Source organism: Struthio camelus, chromosome 5 (genome assembly GCF_040807025.1).
Source record: "Struthio camelus isolate bStrCam1 chromosome 5, bStrCam1.hap1, whole genome shotgun sequence".
Lineage (NCBI taxonomy): Eukaryota > Metazoa > Chordata > Aves > Struthioniformes > Struthionidae > Struthio > Struthio camelus.
In genome coordinates, this window is record NC_090946.1 from 39380658 (window position 1) to 39402712 (window position 22055).

A 22055-nucleotide genomic window follows, 5' to 3' on the forward strand; every position below is an offset into this window, starting at 1 on the left:
ATGTGTTGTGAAAAATCTTATTGGACCAGTTGCTCACGAGTTAATTTAAATACAAAAACCTGTTGAAGGCCTGTAACTAAGTGAACTGGACTGAAAAGTTCAATGATGTGAATGTTGAGGAGTTTGTTATTAAGTCAAATCTGTAAGAACTATCTGCAATCTGCATCAAAAAAAAGGAAAGAGAAACTATAAAACCTACCTGGATTATAACATTATCTTCAAGAAAATCATCCTACCAGTCAGTGATGAATGAACAAAAAGCAGAAAAGGGATTGACTGGCAAAGAAAACTGTATCTTCAAGAGAAAGAGATCACAAAATAAAGTTTGACCTTGCAAACAAGATTAAAAAGACACTAGAAGAGTCTTTGGACATTTTTTATACAAAGGTAACAAGGAAACATGGCTGCTACACAGGAAAGCAGGCCCCAAAATTGAACAAATATATTCTTGCACTTCTCAGAAGAATCACATTAGACATGAAGGCAAGAACTGGACGGCTACTGTGAAAGTGTGTTTGCAATGGAAATTAAAATACACAGCATTGGTGGGAAAGCCAAAGAACGTAACATATTCAGGCTGAGAGTAATCTTAATCCCAGACTTCCAACGGGGAGAGCGCACGTGGACGCACGCACGCATTCACACATACACACACAATCACAATTCAAACAGCAAAGGCATTCAATACAATTACTAAATTAGAGGGAAATCTGTAAGACTGGAGAATGCCAGTATTTGTCACAGTATTAGTCTACGTAGGGAAGGAAGCAACCCATGCAATTACAGTCCCTCATCTTATAGCTCAGACACACCAAGAATTTACAGCTGAGTAACAAGCTACCAAGTGTCAATGTGTCTTGGGAACTGCCTATGTGCAAGCTCCAATGACATGGTAAATGCAAAGTAATCTGAGTTCACTCAGTTTTCCACAAAGGAATTTTTAACCTCATGGTGCACACTGGCTCAAGAACATATATAAACTGGCCACGAATAACTTCAGTCTGGGAATTAGAAGAATGTTTCCAACAATTAGCAAAAGGAAGCTCTGGAACGTCCTTCCAAGTGAAACAGCTGGGGAGAAAAGTCCTCAATTCCTGTCAAGATTAACAAGGCAAATTTACAGTGGGGACTACAGTGTCTGCAAGAATTGCCAAGCAGTTGATAATAATGATACAAAGACTCTTTCTGGCCTAATTTTCCTGAGTTGAAGTGCACCCTCTACCTTCACCACAAGATGATGAGTAAACATGAAATACATTGAAGCTCTCTGGAAACTACTTGCAACAGAAAAGCAGCAAGGTGGATAGGTAGCCTTGCTATGTAGCTTTTCAAATAAATCTGTTCTGTAGCTCTCTGGAGCAGGGAGCATGGAAATGGAGCAAAGGCAGCATCTGCAATGCTGCTCCAGACCAGTGTGATACTGATTACATACGTTAAGCGCAACATGTTTCACAAAAAAATGGAATGGCATGTTTCCTTGATGAAGCTCAGTGGGGCATCATTCATTTTACAGAAGTATATTAATAAAGATGTTTTTGAAATACACTGTGTTCATCATTGCTCTGAATATTGAATGCCAGGAAGGAGACATCACACAGTTTTTACATTAGCTGAGCATCTACTTGGTCAGTTTGGCCAGCAAAGGGCTGAAACCTGGCAGGGTAGGGCTGTCCCTGATATATGAGCAGAAGCATTGTGGGAAATCCAGAAACAGCAGCTTCATGGTTCATGCAAGAAAAATAACTAGGATTATTCCTAGGAATACAGCAGGGCTGCAGCTCTCAGCAGATCAGTGTTGTTCCACCAACAGCCTCACCTCTCCACTTAATCCCTACTGAGCCCTCAGTGACTTGCCACCTACATTCCAGCATGCACAGCTCGCACGTGACCCTCACAAGCATGCACGCTGCCTCCTTCCTTACGCCCACTGGCCACCAGCCCAGTCCCACATGCCTCCTGTCCCAGCACCATGGTGCTCCTGCCAGCACCGTTTCCTGCACTCACACTGCTCCCGCATGCCTGCCTCCTGGCATTTGCGCAGCCGGCACTCCTGACACTTGCGTCGCATGTACATGTCCATCTCGCACTTGCCACCGTTCTTGCAGACATACTGCGCACCCTTGATGACACTGCGGCGAAAGAAGCCCTTGCAGCCTTCACAGCTCAGCACATTGTAGTGGAAGCCTGAGGCCTTGTCCCCACACACGCTGCACACTTCATTTCCCAGCATCTTAGGTGCTGGACCCTTCTTCCGCTTCAGGGGAGGATTTTCTACAGAGAGGAACAATAACAACAACAAAAAAAAAACACACACACACACGAGGGAAGTATGGTGTTTGCAGCTGACTGCCACATTTCTTAGAATGACTGATATCCTCCCTCAAACCCACTACCTCCCAAACACACAGATAAACAGATCCATCCTCCCATTTCAGACTCCTCTTCTGGGCAAGGATATCTGCTGTGACAAACAACTATAGCCACTGTTGAAACAACTTCATTTCAAACATATAAGCAGATATAGCTTTAGATTTTTTTCAGTCCTAAATAGGCTGAAAGAGCTGAAACATGTTCGGGTCAGATGTTCTTCTGTACTTTCCCTCAGTAGGAGGGACAGTCAGCAACACGAGAAAGGGCTGCAAGAAAGTCGAGCTCAGACTGCCCAAAAAAATCAATTTATTTAAAATTCATCTCAGGGCTCTTACTTTTATTCTCTGCCATACTCTTATACACAAAGATAAAGAAATATGGTTCAGCAGCCCAAGTGTCACAGAAAAACAGCACTGAAAATTGTGATACTACAGAAAGCAGACTGAATAGGCAGTCTCCATAAATGGAAAAATGGGAGAAATTGTCAAGCTAGGAAATAGCGACCTTGTGGGGTTAGGGCCAAAAAGCAGGTGAGCAGCACATGGCAAAAGCTCTATGAATCTGTGGAACCTTGAAGCAATCCTGTCTTCTTCAAGAACAGCGCTCCTCACTCCTAAGACTAAAGTGCTCTCACATTGACAGTTCATTAAACCTTTTTATGCCATTTGAAACATAAGACCTTCACTACTGTCACATTTTAGAAGGTCTTGTGCAGCAGGTCCCACTTCTTCCTGGGTCATTCTGATGGATCTTAATCCAGTCATCTGCTGTATGTTTTGAAAACATCTTTGGTCTGCTCTGACGTGTCTCACCTGAAGAATTCCAGTGAAATGCTTGCCTACGTTATCGTGTATTCCCTCCCCTGAATGCGCCAGCCATCTCTCGTTTCATTCCATTAGTTCTAGCCATGTTGACATCTGACATGTCCTTCAGCACAGCTCATCATGCATGTTTTTTTTCTTTTCTGTAAGATGTTACAGATTTTTCTGTGGTAGCTGTTCATAAAGAATACAAACAGCATGATCTTGACAAGTCTCTAGATTATGTTTAGATATGCCTGGAGAGTCTTTATACCGGAGTTAATTTACAGGGTTTGGTTTGGAGGACAAGGCTGCTGTGTTTCCTGAGCGGCAACAGGGTTACAATGGCACGTCTGATTTTCATGCTTCTGGTTTTAATATTTTATCATTTCTCTCAGCTTTGCTTCCTATTCTGCTAACATACATGAAATGGTAAACAGTCAGAAAGGTTTAGGTCAGTCTCAAAAATTACTAGGAGTATTCTTCACTGCATATTCATTTTCACAGTCTTAAGTATCTTGGTGTTGATTTCCAATCCCATTGACTTTACAGAGGTCTGGAGGTCATTCACTTTGGCCTGCACATCTCACTGCAGATTGGACAGCAGGAAAGGTTAAGTCTCTGATATTCCTCTCTCTTGGTCTACCGTATTTCTCTTCACACAATCTATTACCAAGAAAAAATTATGCAATACCTACAGTTACTTTGAATGACTTAGTTTGCCATTACATACGTATTAACTGGCATCATAACTTTGCAGAAGCCCTAAATGATGTTCACATGTTTCTGAAAGACAGCAGGGTAACTTGATGACTTCCACACAATGGATCTGTCCATTGCAAAACAGATTTTTTACGCTGTCTTAAAAAGTTATAAAGAAGCGTGATTAGCATTCCCATGACTGTTTTTATGGAGACAGAGAAGCTTATCCTTTGATTTATGCAAACTGAATTGTTAGGGTTCAGAGATGGAAAACAAGTTATATAGCTTGTTACTGTCATTTTCTGAGGTTAGACAAAGATAAGACAGAAATAATTTGAGATGCATCAAGCCTGAGTGCCATTTCTATACCTTTGGATCTCATTAGGGTCTTTCACCTTTAGTAGATCCACTATTCAACCATTTTTTTCCCACATTTTGGCCTTTTTTTCCCTTGTGCCTTCAATAAGGCATTTACTATTTTTTCTTCTTTTATTGTCCTCAAATCTGCCTTAAGGCCTTTAATTGGGAGTTTGTCTGAACTGATACCTCTTCACCTTTGAATCACTCTTTCCATTTCTACCGTATTGACGGGTCCTAGTTCAATGTTCAGATCACCTCTTCTTCCGATATCAAGGACTGGCAACCGTATAACTGTTTAACAGCTGGCTAAATTTATTTCTAATATCTTCATTAAGTTGCTGATACTCTGCCAGATGCATTACTTGGGCTTTGTTTTTCTTCCTGTTACCTGTCCAGTGGTGATATATTGCGTCTTCTTACAGTTTGAGTGTACAACAGGATTCTGTGTGTCAGCTGCAATTATGACCATAAAAATCTCAATTCTCTTTCCTGATACTCTTTTAACCTCAGCTCTTTGTGGCAGACTACTCTTGAAGTATGATTCTGGTGTCTGTTGTCTTCTTTTATGCCTGAGTGACTCAAGCGTAGCAGAACTCACTCTACAATTCTGCTAAATATCGGTTCTGTTTGCAGCTGAAAGAAAACATAATGCCTTTAGCTTGTGTGGATTTAGTAAGACTTTTTCCATACCTGCATGCTCAGGAGGGTTGTCTGAGCCAGGGAAGAGCGAAAGCCCTTCCTCCTCCATCTCAAACACACTTGCCACCCGCTTCCCATGATCCTGTGTGGTGAGTTGAGTGGGACCCATGGAGGCCACACAGGAAGGGCTCACTGTAACCTCATCGCTGGAGCATTGTTACTGATGAGCAAGGGGCTGTAGGCGTCTTCAAGGTCTTTAGTTTCTCTCTGCTACCGAAAGTCAAAAAGGAAATACCTGCGGAAAAAAACATATGCATATGAGACAAGATCTCAACTACTGAAGCTATTCACTCCCAAAGTCGCATTACAAGCAAGCCTCAAGATTTTGTTTCCTTATTTATAAAGAGGGACAATTAGCTTTATTTTGTCAAAGTTATTGACTGGAAACAAAATATTTTAACAAACTATGGTACAAGATTAGCACACCCAGATATAAAATTGTCTCTTTATTGCCAGAATATTTATCACAGCAGGATAAGTTTTCATTACTGCTTACCAGTTCCCACTGGGGAACTTCAGCCCTAACCTCTCCACGTGCGCAAGAGGGAAATTCCAGACTTCACAATCAGCAGCCTTTGTTGAAGCTTCCAGTAACATACTGCTTGCTGCTGCCAGTTGCGATAGGTCTTGTGGCATATACTGCAGAGCCCACAGACCAACTTAAAGGACAATTTTGATACAGTGAAAACATGGCATTCCCCCATTACTGGCAGCTGCCAGAAGCTGTGACAAAGAGTAAGGATGTATCAAAGAGGAGGATGACAAATCTTCCCTTGATGTATAGCAAGAAATTTAAAGCCAACATCATACCTACAGGCAATGACCATTATGCCACCTTCAGAAAATAGATTTACCACCAATCACCTGAGGATCCCCTTCTCTGGGACCAGAAACTCATACTAAAATGCATCTCTATTATGTAGCAGCTCTAACTCCACTGCAGAACCTGAATATGGAAAGTGAATCCAATCACCTTTTTCCAAAAAGTCCTACCTGCACAAAAAAAAATGCTTACTGGTTTGTCTGTATGGACTGTAGTTAAACTGACGCAAACTGCTAATGTAAACGCACCTAATCTGATTGGACATGCATTTAAATCAGTTGATCTTAATTCAGTGATTTACCAATGCAAGCTAAAGGGATTAACTGATTTAAAAAGCATCTCTGTTAAAGGCCTGTACCAGTTTAACTTGACCGGTTGAGCTCAGGACTGGAAGCCTGCCACTCTCTGAAAGAGAGAGGGGGACAAAAGGCTGTGCAGCAGCCCAGCTATAAAAGCATCAGGTGCCCAGGGGTGTGCATCACACTCCACAGCGCTGACTGGCAAGAGGCAGAGGACCACAGCCCCAAGCCCCTTCTTCCTTTCGGGGCACCTGGACTAGACTGTAACTTGTCTTAAAATGCCAAAGGCAAAGGAAAAAGCAATACTTCTACAGGCCATCCCCTCATAGAACTCCGAGGGCAACAGTCATCAAGTACAAATACAGTCATACTGTCAAGCCTGCTGGGCTCCTGCCATATCCCGTTATACTGTGGCAGGTAATAGATGCAGGTGTTAAAATCATAGGGCATACTAATTCACATGACCTCGGTAAACACAGACTCAGACTGGAACATGGACAGTGTGAGGAATTCAGAGCTCCCTTTCCTTTGGTGCCTATAGTCACTGAAGAAACAGACTGTCCAGGATAAACACAACAGCAACAAACGTGAAATCAAACTGGCAGAAAGTAAGAAAACCTAATGTGAAAGACTGCAACCTAACAGATCTGAATTGCAACAAATTCAAAGAGACTCCAGCTCTCAAAGGAATAGCGTGGCTATCACAACCAACATAAAAAAAAAAAAATTCCTCATAGTAAATCCTGCAGCAATTGAAGACCTTACGGAGAGGTATAGAGCGTCAGCTAGAGATGAATGAAACAAACTTAAACCTGCTGTTTTTTCTTAATCCCACGTAGGCCCCTCACTGATGCAGATATCAGATGTCTCTGGGCACGTTTGAGCACGAAACACAAAGCTGCGTGTACTGAGTGCATCTCCACATTCCTTTAAACCATGCAAAAGATTCATTCAAACATTAATTACTGCGAAGAATGAAACACTACCAGCAGCACTGCAGTGCTTCTTCAAAGGACAAGTTTGAACCTTCAACTGAGGGACTGAACGATGGTGCGCTCAGGCCCTGCTGCCTCCAGGTCGGTCAGTGACCCAATCTCGTCTCAGCCCAGCCACGAGCTGCGATGTATTCCAGAAAGTTAAGAGGAAGGTACAGGCTGACGGGATTTCAAAACTGTCATCCACACACAACCACAACTGACATTGCAAGAGTGAAACCTGCTGTCAGAAGGACATCTGGACCCCAAAGGGGAGTTTCTAAGGAAGAGACTACAGACTTCCTGGCTATGTCTGACTTGTCTGCAGTTACCAGTAGAGGGGGGAGTATAAACGTGTGCACGCACTGAGGACATGGCAAAGAGTAAGGCGTATCAGCCACTATCCTCGTGCTGTGAAACCATCCATGTGTTCATACTTCATGCACTAGCCTCCAACCTTCCCAAAACAGAAAGGGCCAGCTCAGAGCAGAGAAGACTCGAGGCCTTTCCCAAGACACAGCACTTCTTAGTTTAGTTAGCGGATCTGTAGATCCGCTAACAGTTTCAGGTTGTAGACAACTGACCTAACTGTAAACAGCAGCAGTCTAGCGCTAAGTGAGAAAACTGAACTAGCATTTTCCCCAGAGACACACAGATGAGAGGCTGTATGACTAGACATGGGCTCCGTTTGCATAGAAATTTAGGAGAGATGACCTTGAGCGGACAAAAATACTGAGTTTTGTATTAATAATCATGTTAGAGGTTTACATGTCCCTGTTTGCATCACCTTTTCAATTGAAGATGGAGAAGGGCGATGCAAGCTGTACCTGCAAGAAGGAATGCTGTCTTTTTGATACAATCTGCTGTGCTGCCTCCACTGTCTGTCTCAACTTTCACTGTAAGTTTTAGAAACCAGGGCTGGCCAAATGACAAAACATGGGGTAATCTCTTCTCTCGAATGCAGCATCTAAAACAGAGGAACCTGGCGAGTAGATAGACTGTAATGAGGAAGCAAGTATAGATGAAAGGCTGAGGGAAGCAGTTCTCTGTCAGCCTCTGTCACTCACATTTCAAATGAGACACTGAGCACTTCTGAAAAGTGCTGCCACAAGCTTCTTCCCACTCCTTTTCTTCCCCCTCTTCCTTTTCTGAAACTGAACAACCTAGAGACCGATGGTCTCAAGATCGGCTCTCTTAAAACAGAAAATACTGTAACAGAGACTAGAGGTGGCAGCCTTAGCTCTTGCAGCTCATGCTAGCTGCCCAGAAACCTTCACAACCTCCTCCAGCAATGGCCTTGTTTCATCCTGTACCCTCAGTTCAGAGTCCTATTCCAGCCCCAGCTGAAGCACTTTGCAGCATGCCTGCATCAGAAGAGACCTTGCATGTGTGTACATGCGTTAATATGACTGTGCTCATGTGTCAACATCTGCGTCAATGGGACTGTGCCTTTGTGTATGGGCCTAACAAACTCACTGTCAATGAACAAATGCATCTGACAGGAAAGACTGTCTTTCAGAGGTACTTAAAGCAGGGAAATAATTTTGCATTATGGCATCTAGATATGCTCTGACATGCAATACACACACCAGCATCCAATCTGAACCTACCTCTGAAAGCTGAGGTCAAAATTGTATGAGGGTCTCCACCAATCTAAATGCACAAAGTGCACACAGGTGATGCTGCTTCAGGTAAAAAAAAAAGCTGGCCGCAGACCTAAACGGCTGAGAAAAAAAATTGGGTCGAAGGACTGACATTCCACAGGACCCTATGGCACTAGCATAGAATAAAGCACTCTTAGGATACAGCACCGTTCCAATTCTTTCGTAAGGACTGACTGGTATTTTGTGACCTAGTGCTCTTCCCTACACCTTCTGTGGCATAGCAATTAGAGTACTTTCACAAACTTTCCCAAAGAACTCAGCACTACTATGTTAGACTTGTCTCAGAGGAACAAAAGGCTAGTCCCAGCTCATTTTGGTTCATTCCTTCCTCTTGCTCTCTGCATCATCACATTTCTCCTGAAACGCTGAAGATGCTAGTGTTAGAGGGTAAAAGTATGTAAATGACAGGTTTAAATTAGGCTAAGGTCAAAAAAAGCCACTTGTATCTTTCAGGGCAGGAAAATAAGCCTAGGTAAATACGTCACTTAGAAAATAAAGTGAGACTGCATGTGAAAACAGTTAAAACTTACGAGGAAAAATAATCAACTCCAGACTGTCAATGGGAGGGACAAAACATAAAAACATAAAAATGCAAGGTGTGCAAGGCAGTGTATAAGCCTGGCATAAACAATAATTTTGGACTGTATGTTTACTAAGAAGGGAAAAAACTGTTCTGTAACTCTCAGGGAAAAGAGACTAGCTGTTTCCCAGCCACAAATCCCTCTGGACACAGAAGTGCAGAGATCCTGTTTGGAATCCCATAATCCATTTTGATCCCTCAGAAGCATGAAGACATCCACAAAGTGGAAGGAGTTTTCAAACCACCATCAATCTCGAGCAGACAAAAAAAGCTGCAGCCTCCTGATTGCTTTCATTCTCTACTACCAAACTAAGCTTCAACTGACCACAACCTGTTGCCTAAGCACACAGTGTTGGCCTGTGAGCCTCACAAGCTGTTGCCACCTCCACCAGCTATGCAGAAGAGTCCTACCAGTCACTTCTGGCTCTGCAGCCTGCTCCTCAGGGATAGGCAGCTGCATTTTGGTCTCTTGCCTCCAAGTTAAGGTTCTTATTCCCACCTCTGCCTCTCTAGCTGCGAGTTTCAGAGCTACCCTCCCCCTACCCTGGCCCTTACTCCTGCTGCTGGCCATCTCCCTTATTACAGGGCTTTGGCATGGCCTTTGCCCATGCTTTCGCCTCTTCCTTTGGACTGCTGCCTCCCTGGGCTTGCCTCGGTTCTCACTGCAGCACTCAACTTTCCTTGTGAAGATTTCCTTTGAGCTGTGCCTCCACCTTTGACTTCAGCTTGGCCCCAACATACAGTGTGACATCTCCTACCCGGCTCAGGTATGGATGCCATGGCAGCGGTCAGAGAACAGCAGCAAAAGTGACCAGTTGAACAGATTAAAATAAACAAGTGCATATGACTTGGTTGTGAGAGTACAGGGAAGAGAAGCAGGGAGGCATAACAATGATGTACAAAGAGGGGGAAGGTGTTATTCTGAAAGACAGTAAAACTAAGAGAAAGAAAGAAACTGAGGAGGGGAAAGTCAGGCCATCACAGAAAAACACCCTAATGGTGAGCTCTGGGAGAGCGAGGAGTGGCCTCTGTAATTTTCCTTCCAAAACCAGACTTACACTACACCAACGGTGCAAAGAGGTCAGCACACATTTATGAATCTGAAGTTGACATGACTGAGATGCTCTTGACACATGGAGAATATGCTGTTATAAATGAGCAACGACAACAACAGAAATTCCGAGTCAGTTCCACTCTGCCCCAGGCAAGAAGGAATAAAGGATTGAAGCAAAAGAGAAGTTTCTCTCTGCTGTAGATTAGTTAGCAAAGCAAGTTAGGGTCATAAGGCACAACTGTATTACATGAAACAGAACATAACAACTCAGGGCAGAATCAGCCAAAGGACATTTGCTTTGCTCCACATCAGAAAAACAGACTCATTCCTTGTCTATGATCATCAGAGCACAGGATTTGTTCCCTTCCTACAAGCCTGTGGATATCCATCTGTTTTGGAAACAGTCCTTTCCAAATTGCCCATCAGATGAAGACAGAACGTGCTGACTCCAATCCCACCCAAGAACCTATAAGCTCTGCAAAGGAACTCCTCACCTCAGTAGTAATTGTTTTGCAAAAAGAAATTGGTTCGTCCATTCACATGCCTCATCCAGCAGTAAATTCTCCCTCCTCTCTCACCTGCCTCTCCCATTCTTTCTCTGTCAAAGGCTCAGGTTTTGCCTTTGCCTTCACCCACTTGGTTTCTGCCTGATCAAAGGGTGCTACGGCAATTTAAGGAGCAAGGGGAAAAGAGTATGCATGTGACTGCTTTCAGGGCACATAAGATCCTTAACCGGGCTGCCTCTTTCTGTTTCCTCCCTCTCTCTGGACTGCCAGATGCCCTTGGTCCTGCAACTGAAAGGAGGAGAAAGGAGAAGAGGTTACTAGAGTTCATATACACTGTGCACAGGGCTCTCTCTGCCTCTTTTCCTGTTTGCATAGAAGTATCAGTCCCTTTGACAAAGGGCCATCAACACAAGGTCCCCTGGACTTTGGAGGACAGCACAAGCCAGGCCTGGGTAACAGGGCTATTGCCCCTTCTACTCTTCCTTGGCTTTCTACTGCCACCTCAGGTTTCAAGCCTCTGGCTAACCTAGAGCATAACTACATGAGGAATTGAAAAAAACTAGGACATGCTTTGGGATACAGCAAGGAAGATGTTATAGCAATATACTGTTATAGTAACAGTAATAGCATCCCCCGCCCAAGAAGTCTTCCTTCATCATCTCTGTCCAGCAAGCTGAGCTGAGAAGCCAGAGCCCTGACATGGGGAGCAACCCGAGTCCAACCACTTTAGAGCAACACCGACTCCTGCAGCACCTGCGGGAAGAGCATGAGCAGAACTTGCCGTTTGTAGCTGAACCGCAGTAATCCCTAACGTTTAGCTCTGAATCCAGCTCATCGCCAGCTTGACACTGCTATCAGCACCGACCTTTGGACTGCAGGAAGCACAGTTGGGGCTTTGACAGGGGCTTCGAACAGGAAAAATCCTGTCTGTGCTCCTCCCAGGAAGAGGAAACGCACAGACCAGAGCAGCTGCTCCTTCCTCCTAGCAGAGAGGCAAAGGGCAGCTCTGCGCAGCTCCATGGGAAGAAGGTGAGAGAAGGGGAACCAGTCTGGAGCCTTGTCTATATAAGAATATGTTTGTCAGCATCAGCTATAATAGCAGACTCTCCCTATAGGAATGCACTGCACAATGGCAACAGCATTCTTTCACCTGTACCACTCACAGTTTCCCCAAATGAAGCTATCAACCAGCAAGACTTCTTTATTTTTTTATTTGCATGTCTAACTGTATCTATGCAAAGGTGGTTTTGGTTTGTGTTCGTTTTTTCGTAGGGCACCTCTGTTGGCCAATGGTGCAATGCTTCCATGCTCCTAACCACACCATCAGACCAAAACAAACAAAAACACACACACCCCATATGAAAAATGTTCAAGTAAGCTAGAAAAATCTCTAATGTGAAATAATCTGCTGACCAGCAAGCCCACCTTCTCTTTTGAGCTGGTCTTCTCCATCTTCTAGCATCCATGAAATAAAAGAGCTTGAAGAACAGGAGGCAAAAGAAGAAAGAGTAGAACAAAGGAAAGGACAGGGCTGTCTACTGTACAGCTGTTTGTTCGTTTTTCTGATCCTCCTTTCCTCCCACCCAAGAGTACTTTCATCAGCATGCTGCATATCACCATAACTGAAACAGGATTGTTTCTGGGAAACAGCCTTTTTATAATGTATCTATATAGCACTTAGTATCCTAGCACCATCCCACCTAAAAGCATCAATCAAAACAAATACTATTGCTCACAGGCAAGAGAGAAATTCAGTACTGGATTGCAAAACAGGCAGGAAACTCATTAAGATTCCCTTAAGGGCAGTAGGGGAAAAGTAACAATTCCCATTCATAGAAATGTCATCCCTAGATGTAGCACAGAGGTTACAAAGAAGTGACAGTACTGCAGAAATACCTATATAAAGAATAAATCAGATAGATGCTGGAACTGGGTTTTAAATTGCTTCAAAGAAAATAAGCTCAACATTTTAGTCTACTCCCTGCACATCCACTACCTGGAATTTATTTTGGCAGGTTTTGCTAATACTACTAGAAGAATGGGAGAAGAGAAGCAAGGATTCTCACCCTGCAGCAGTAGAACTATTTATCCGAAACTAGAAGAGCAAGAAGATTGCAAGAGAGCAAGAAGAGAGATTAGAAGAACTGCCAGGAAATACAAAGACTAGTGTAGTATTAGGGGTACAGGTCAGAAGAAAAGACTCTTAAGAGCTCTGTGCAAGGTATAAGTTGCCCTGCCTTTGACTTTACTATTCTGGATTCTGGCCTGCATGGTCTGTTCATTTCTGCTCTGAGGGTCATTTCAACTAAACATTTACAAGGTGCAATAGCAGAAGAATAAGGAGGAGGGATTTTTTTGTTTTGTGTAAACCCACACAATCAAAGTTAGGAGGGGAGGGTTAAAGGTCTGAGAATGAAAGAAAGAGGATCTGTGTGACAGGAAGGGAGCATGTGAGAGGGCGTGTGACAGTGTGTAGCAGAATGTGTGTGTGTGTAGATCTCGTTCCCTCTGAGGCCCCGGTCCAAATGTGGAGCTGAACTTTCTGCAGACTTTGTCCTGCCAAGTCATGTTCCCTTCTCACACTGCCTGACATCACCACAAATGCTCAGCTGGAAAACAGTCCGGAGCCGGACAGAGTCCGCTGCTCAAACGCCAGCCAGTGAAATGGCTGCACTCACGGCACACCCACCAGAGGGGAACCAGCAGAGCTACTGACTCCCACAGGTTATCTCCAAACACCCAGGACACCTCATTCTCATCCATCCAGATGCCCTCACAAGGCACAAAGAGACCAAGGCGTTAACAGACAAATGCTTTTTTATGGCCCAAACAGTATAGTCGAGAACAGATTAGGAAAGCCTGCACAAAAGCTCTAACAAAAATCCCCCAAAGGCGGCAGTTATGAGATTACCAATGTTTGCCATAAGCAACATACTGCCAGGAGGCCAGTCCCCTCTGAACCCCTGCGCAATCTTGCCACAAGGAGAAAGAAACCTATAGCAGAGTTCACACATGATCCATGGAAGAATTAGGAGTCAGTGGTTCTGCAAAGATTAATGCTCTGGCAGGGTCTGTATGAAGCAAGTAGGACCTGTAATACATTAAACTGTTAGAGAGCTTGGCACCTGACTTCTCAGAATTCACTACAAACCCACGATCAGTGCTGGAAAACGTTAGCACGTGTATGACTGCGTGGGCAGGCAACGGGGTTAAGCCAACAGGTATCTGGATTTCCTGTTCTGATCCTTGTATCAAGAGAAGGGTGGGGAGGGCTTGCTGTTTCTGGGACACTGCAAAAGGCACCACCCAGAGCAAATATCAGGGAGTAGCAGTTGGAGATGATACTAAAACAAGGGAGGACAAAGTCTTCAGTGTCGCTTACTGTATTCTGCTGAGCCTTCATCCCCAACCTACTGCAGGAAGCAGTCTGAAAGTGTCCTCAAAGCGCAGGTAATAGGGGGAGCAATTCATGTTTTCCTCAAGCAACCGTTTCTCTTTTCTCCACTCCTGTTCTATTTCTAGAAGAACAAATAGCAACTTGGCAGGTTTCTGGAGCCCAAGAGAAATTTTTCTTCAGTCCCACATAACCCAGGAAGTTAACTCCTTTTCTCAGACACAGTTAGATAACAGGAGCTACATTATATGATCTAAGCTCATCAGTATTTCGTATTCTAAAACACTCTTCACAACAGAAGTCCACTCTTCCTTTGCTGAGGAAGGGACTCTGGCATCTTCCTTAAAGATCTAGCAGTGCAACTTTGCCCATCAGTGTGCCAATGGGCCAATTCCTAAATCACAGCCTTAGGACTCCCTATCCAGGCCCTGCAGATGCCCAAATCTGCATCCCTCACCAGTTACAAAGACAGAAGCTATCTGCTGGACTTCCTCCCAGCCCTTTCACAGGGACCAAAATATTATTCCTCCCCTACAGACAATGGCCAAGGGTGGGAAGCGGTCAATCAGCAGAAGACTGAAATCACAAAGCTCTCCAAGCACACAGCCACACAACCTGCCCGGCCTCGGTGGCAGTACTCATGCAAGCTGAGACACGCTGGTGAGAAGGGCCAGCCACAGGACAGTGTGAACGCGTGTGCATGCGTGTGCACACGTGCATGTCAAGGCAAGCGCAATAACAGCAAATCTCCAGGACTGTTCCAGTACAACTTCACGTGCCCACAAACACTGATGCATGCGTTCCTGCTGGTAGGTGCTCAAGAAGCTACTGCGTGTACACATCTGTCAGCCTGCCTACGTAAAACAGGGAAACTCACTGGCAGAGTAGGCGGGTTCCTATGGGGGCTGGCACATTTCTGCATGTATGTCCCCGGCAACACAGATACAACAGGCTATTTCAGAAGCCTCCCTCTTTGCCCTCGATTCATAGTAACCTTAAGTAGACTATTTATATTCTAAAAATTTTTATTTAAATAGGGGTTTACACACTTCAAAATTACACTCATTAAATGATTATTTTAGACTTTACCATAAATTGTCATTATCTTAGAAAATAAATTTAAACAAACAAACAAAACACAATCCAAGTAGCACATGGTTGCTTGGGAATGTTTAAAGAATGTAACTGCTAAACTCGAAGAAGTCATGAAGTTCATGGAACCAGAATTCATTGAAATATTAATCACATCTTTCTGAAAAGGGCAGAAAGACTAGTTTCTTCAGTTCAATCATTTAGTTTGGTTTGCTTATTTAGTTTAGTTGAGGAAAAAAAAAAAGACTAAAAGTTAGGGAGGGGATTTGTTTCTCTTTTCCAATCCATGAATGAAAACAAGACAAGGGAGGATGAGTTATTTTCCTTCAAAGATCTGGAAGGACATGATGACCAAAACCAACCAGTTCATTTTGCTAAGTACAGATAACACTGCCTGGTTAAAATAAATCAATTGGTTTTAATGGCACACACCCCAGTATGCATATTTTCTTACATATCCAGTGCTTTATTACAGTTGAACTATAAAAAGATATTTTTGCATATTTTTAATTTGACCTTTTTATTTAAATGCAGCTTTGCACTAAAGAAAAAATTGTTCATCTCGTAAATATAAATGACCATTTTCTAATGTATACATTTATTGTGACATAATAGCATAAATAAACATATGTAGATATACTGTATCATCCTGTTCAGCAAGAATTAGTAATGAATTAACCTAACCAATTAGAGTAAGTCTAGTGTTCAGGAAAATATCAAATGCAAAACAAGGCTTAAATGAATTATTTAAATCACCAACTTCAATCATGATTTAAATCAGCAAGTGGGAAGCCTTGATTTAAACCAATTAATTTTGTTTCATAGTCATGCTAGGATCTGCCAATCAACACTGTCCCTCTTTCTCGAGGCAGAGAGAGCATAAGCTCTATGTCCAGATCTTTTCAAGAAGTTTTACAAGTAGGTTTCCCATTATTTTTTTAAAACCTTAAAAAAAAACTAGAAAACCTCATGTGCTGGGAGACACCTCCTCTCTTTTCAATCATCTGCTTCAGCAATCAGTCTGCTACTTGTCTAACGTCTTTTATTTACATCCCAGAGAGGTTCCTACATGTATATAACACAACTTGTCTCTGCGGCACAGCTTTGAAATCCCTTCAATCCTCTCATCCTATGAGATAGCTCTCCTACTTAATCCTGTATACACTAGTTATGGTCTGTTCAAAATGAGAATTAGATTTCTAATTCTCTGACACTGTTCTCTTCATCTCTCAATCAGCTTCTCACTAAAACAAGTTTTTTTTCCCCTTCCTTAAACAGGCAGGAAGGTTTTGGCCCTGCCCATCTCTGTACACTGTCTTAGTTAGCCTAGCCTTTGCCCTCCCCAAATAAGACACTTAAAGCTTGACAGTGTTTACATTTCAACTCACTTTATAAAACGATATGGAAATCAAGCCCATCACCTTAAGGTTTTCTTTGTGACGTTCAATAAAGCAAGCAATTTTGTCTTACCGGAAATCTGGTTTTGAGATCTCTAGATCTAAAAATGCAAGCTACACTGGCTGCAGGGGTGTCTCCTTGTTAGTGAGGGCACAAGAAAGGAATTTTTCTGTGCTCCACAAATGAAGAAAAAAAAAAAAAAAAAAAAAGGTGTTTTGTCCCAAGCAGAAAGTCACAGAACAAAAACTGCAAAAGCAGTGCGAAAGCAACCCATCATACCACTTTTAACAGAGAAATTCATAAGATTTGCCAGAACATGGATGGCCTCTTCTAATTTAACAATATTATTCCTATCTATCAAATCAACATTTACTGCAAATACAGCTTCTAGTTGCAGTAACCACAATGAACACGTTAGGTCAAATATTATACTTACATATTAGCAGAAGTATGATCTAATAACCAAGCTTAACCTGTTTGCAGCCTACATGCAGAACTGTACCTGAGAGCAGGAAGCATTCCCATGAATTCCCTCCTAAAATGAAGTTCCTTCCAGTTGAGACAATTTCCACAGCAAAGAGAATGTCATGCTGCATTCCAAATTATACTGCGAGGAAAACAAAGTAACATATTCTACTGCAGACCAGCAGAACAATTTCTCCCAAGGAAACAAAATAATCTTTAGATGTTCAGGTTTCATCTCAATTCTGAAACACTCATTTATCTTCAAGATAGTCATATCTGTGAACTTTATTACTTGGAGGGGAAAAAAGAATTACATAAAATCAGATAAGCTTGCCTATCAACATGCAAAGACCTACAGACCTGTGACAAAGAGACTTTCACAGCAGCTGCTTCCAGAGAAGAAAGTAAGATCGTTCTTCAACATGTTCAGGACAAAGCACATTATAATCTACATTCTTCCCTGAGCAAATGGGAAGATGCTTTGTGAAAAATAGCAACAGTTAAAGACCTCAAATGCAGTATTTAAAAATTTTGAAAAATGTTAGTCTTGATAGGCATACAATCACAGACCAGATCTAATTACAAGAGACATGACTTTTGTGGTCCAAGATGATCGCTATTTCTAAAGATTGGATCTAATATTTAATAACCAAAAAAAAAAAAAACTTCATTCTGTTTACCAGAGAACGAGCACTCTAACAATTACGAGGACTATTCCCAGAGAAAACAGCTTGCTTTAAAAAGTCATCTGAACAGAGATAATAGCAATCAAATGCATTCTAGTGCACTGGAAACATGATTCTTCCTACAATATCAGTATAAGACAGCAAACTCACTTTCCTTACTTCTGCAGCTGCATGCCAGTTCATCTGCATACCATCTGCCTCCTTGCTGCACAGCCAGCCGGTAAGGGGAACATGCTGACAAGGCCCACAGAGCTGCAGCAGCAGTAACTGGAATGGCAGTAACCTAAGGCACACAGCCAGGACGTGGCAATTCAGTGATAAAGTTTCCTGCCTCCCCCTTTTTTTTTTTTTTTTAAAAAGGTTAGGGAATATACATATAGTTCCCTGCTACAGTACTTTTCCTCGCATCGTTTCAAAGTATAAATAGTTGTAGGTTGCCTCAGGCAGCTACAGAGCTCCTGAGTAGTCCCAGAACATCCCATATTCTGCCTTACTAGAGACTGCTTTGGGTTTATTGCCCTTTTTCTGGGAGTGGGGCGGGGTGGTGTTTTATCCCCTACTTTTCTTCTCCAACAGCCTTCTTCTGTGAAGAAGGATGCATGTGTTTAAGCAGATATGGGAAAGAAGTACTACTGAACTCAATACTATACTTCAAAAATGGATTACCTCAGAAGTCACACAGTCTGCTCCGCAAGTCTTCCAGTAGCAGGAGCCTTGTGGTAGATGTGCTATCAGTGCCGTAGCACAGAAGGGCAGCAAGGCCTAGTTCCAGCTGGTACTGGCACAATCTGTGCTGTGTCCAATGCCTTCTTTCCACAACCCAAAGGAAACAAGGGTTGAGGCTCAGTGAAACTTAACTGAAATTTTCAAGGCAGAACTCCTTCCCTCATGGGAAGGGAAGGCAATTTTTCTGTTCCTACTTCAACAGAGGGTTTATGTCTTCAGATGCCTTTATTCCATAGGCCCATAAGCTCACCAATCACTACATGAGGAAAGATGGAAGAAAAAGGAAAGAGCTGTTTTCTACTTCAAGTATAGACTTCTCCCTGACACCTGCGAAACATCAGATACTCCACACACCTCCGAATGAGCAGCAGAGTCCCTACAGACAATCATAACCTGCAGTCGTAGCCAGAAAGTGTCTGACACACACTAGTGAGCAAAACAGTTAGTCAGCAATGTGACTCAGGACTGGAGACTCCCTCAAAAAAGGCTTGGGGAGGGGGGGAGGGAAAACTGTGCCCTTAGAAAGAAAGAAAAAAAAAAAAAAGAGGAAATGTCAGGGGACAAAGTATTTCTCTCTTGCCCATGATCCCAGGTTTGCTTCTGCCCATAATGAAATACCTGTTGTAGCAGATCTGTGGACCTTAGCACAATGAATGGTAAGTCAAATATGAAAAGTCATCACCTTCCAGCACCAATGTAAGCAAAAGTTATCTTTTCACAACACCAGGTAAACTGACAGTAGTGCAGATAAGCTTGTGCCCCAGAAAGCTCACCATCTAGGCTGAGAGGATGTAACAGGTGAGCGAGACAGAGAAAGGTAGAGCTGAGAGAAGGAGACAAGGAGGAAAGTTAACAAGTTGCTACACACCAAGAACATCTCTCCGTTCTGTACCCAGCAGCACCTCAGGTCACAGCAAGCAGAGCTCTTGGCTCTTTCAGCTTGCAGTAAGAGACATGAGGAACTGATATCCCCTTCCTAAACCCCTGCTTTGACTTGCTTGGTTCATCCACCTGCCGTTTCTCTGATCTCTTTAGCGCAGGGACCCCTTTCAACTGTACGACTGTGTAACACCTATCATCTTGAAAGAGCAGGCCTTTACTGTCGCCTACGGGGAAAACAAAACAAAACCAAAACAGCAAAACCCACAAGCACTCAACTTCTTTTTCAAAGCAAGAGAGAGACTCCCTATTGCCACTGGCTCACGGCAGGACGAGCGGCGGGTCTCACGGGGGCGAGGGCAACCGCAGGCGGCCGCGCAGGGCTCTGCGGCAGAAACGCGCGCGGCCGCACCCGGCACCTTCCAGGCCACCCTGCAACGGGCCAAGCGCGGCCCTCGGTGCACCCCGGGGCAGGGCGCCCCGCCGCCGGCCCGGCCCGCCGTGCGCTGCCGCGGCTCCGCCACCGGCGCAGGGCCAGAGGGCGGCGGGTGAAAACCGGCAGGAAAAGCGCTTCCTCCCCCGCCCGCCCGGCCGCGGTGAATCACAGCCACGTGAAGCGGCGGGCCCGGCCCGGCCCGGCCCTGCCGCCGCCGCCACCGGGCCCCGCCGCCCGGCCCGGCCCGGCCCGGCCGACAGGGAGAGCGCGAAGAGAAAGAAGTTACCAGCGCGGCCCGCAGCTCCTCGGCGGCGCCGGCGACGTGCGGCCGCCGCCCCCCGGCGCGCAGCGCTGCCCGAGCCGGCGGCAGGGGCGGCCCGGCCCGGCGCGGTGCGGCGCGGCGCTGTTTACTCCGGGGCGGCGCGGCGCGGCGGAGTCGCAGTGATGTAATGCGCGGAGCGGCCCCAGTCACATGCCGGCGCCGCCCGCTCGCTCCGCCCCGGCTCCCGCCGGCCGGCCCGGCCCCCCGGGAGCCCTCGGCGCGCAGCCCCCCGGCCCCGGCCTGCCCGGAGGGGAGGAAGCGGCGGCGGCGCCGCCTCCCGCCCCTGCCCCGGCAGCGCAAGGAGACGCGGCCGCCCCCGGCCCCTCCTCCGAGGAAGGCCCCCGCTGGTGCACGCTCAGCCTGGGCCACGTCCCGTCACAACGAAGGATGAATTGTTCCCCTAGCATATTAAAAAGAAGCATGAGATGACCCATAATTAAGGTTATGGCCAATCCTTTTCTTTATGCATCAGTTTTAGCTTGGAAAGCTGGTCTGACATGAAAATTACCAGTTATACTCTCAAGTCATAGCAAATTTAAACAAAAGTTTCTTTTAAATTATAGGTCACTAAAACCTACTACATGCAGTTCAGATTTGGACTTTTGTCCGAAGCTTGTTTGTGCCCCAGTGGTGCTCAAAGTGTTATTTTACCGTAAATTTAGTATTGTTTTTCCACAAGTGATCTCAAATCGGAAAAGTGAACCAAAACTAATAGAAGAAAAAGAAAGCAGAAGTTTACAGCAACAACACGTTGTCTGCAAATAACTTTTTCTTTCCACCTCACAAGTACCCCGATGGTACCAGATCAGGACTAGCAATACTAATATTAGGAAAAAATAATACAATGTAATACTTTTCAAAAGATCCAAAATAGCACTAGTTTTAATTCATTAAGCATTCAAGCACAAGCAAATCAAACAAATTATTCCATCCAGCTAAACTTTTTATGTTACATCAAGTCTTCATTGCTATAATCCCTCTATTTCATAAATGATTGAGCACTCTATAAAATGTTAGAGACTTAGCTTCCTAATGCTGCAATCCACATAAGGTTTTAAGCAAATAAACACATATGGACAAAGAAGCTTCCTGATTTTTGAGCCATTAGGCTTCATGTTTCCAAGATGTCTTTGCAACCACCAGAACTGTAAATTTCCTTCTTTTTAAGAAAATGAAGGCTGAGGCTCTCATGTCATTGCACGTCTCTCTGCACTAGCACTAAACATCACAAGATGAATTTAACCACCTGTGACTTTTTTCCCTCCGTTCTTTAAACGGCACCTCCTAGACTCTTGGCCAACAGTTCAGCAGATGCGTATTTAATAACAAAAGCTCGATTTTGTCACATGCTCATGTAACTCCTTGAGGTTCATAAAGAACTAATAAGTCTGAGCAAAACTGGCAAGTAACAAGATCTTCGTCAACATAGTCACCAGGAGCAAAAGACTTCTATTTTCACAGAGCCACGCAGTCATCCTTAGCTGATACTCTGGGATGAAAAGCTAGGGCAGCTGGCCTATACATGCCAACACATTTTCACTGTTACTAAGACTCTACCTAACAGAGATTATGCCAGAATATTTTGAAACCTTTTCTGTGTTAAAAAGAACATGCCTCAAGTACAGATTTAAGATAACATTGGTTTCTTTGAGAAAAGCAGCAACATATCACACACTGTAACTCAAATACGGCAAATAAAGGCTTACATCCTGACTAAACCACAGATGTTTTGGTAGTGACATCATCAACACTACCTACATCCTCAAAGTACATGATTATTTGCAGCATTGCTGAGCACAGGCCAACAGATGAAAAAAGCTACGGTT

General features: G+C 44.1%; 1 protein-coding gene across 6 annotated transcripts in view; it reads right to left on the reverse strand.

Annotated features, from left to right (window-relative positions):
* The window catches only part of NR1H3 (nuclear receptor subfamily 1 group H member 3), a 30418-nt gene that overhangs the window by 7760 nt on the left and 603 nt on the right, over positions 1-22055 (reverse strand). For 2 of the 6 annotated variants that reach the window (XM_068945772.1, XM_009682769.2), the window contains exons 2-3: positions 4923-5166; positions 2005-2271 (exon numbers count right to left, since the gene is read on the reverse strand). In XM_068945772.1, the coding sequence (XP_068801873.1) occupies positions 2005-2271; positions 4923-5040 (385 nt within the window). In that variant the 5' untranslated portion in view covers positions 5041-5166. Of the gene's footprint in view, positions 1-2004; positions 2272-4922; positions 5167-11612; positions 11758-17217; positions 17336-18532; positions 18952-20193; positions 20282-22055 lie in introns of those variants that run through there. The other 4 variants (XM_068945773.1, XM_068945774.1, XM_009682768.2 and 1 more) reach the window with 4 other exon arrangements.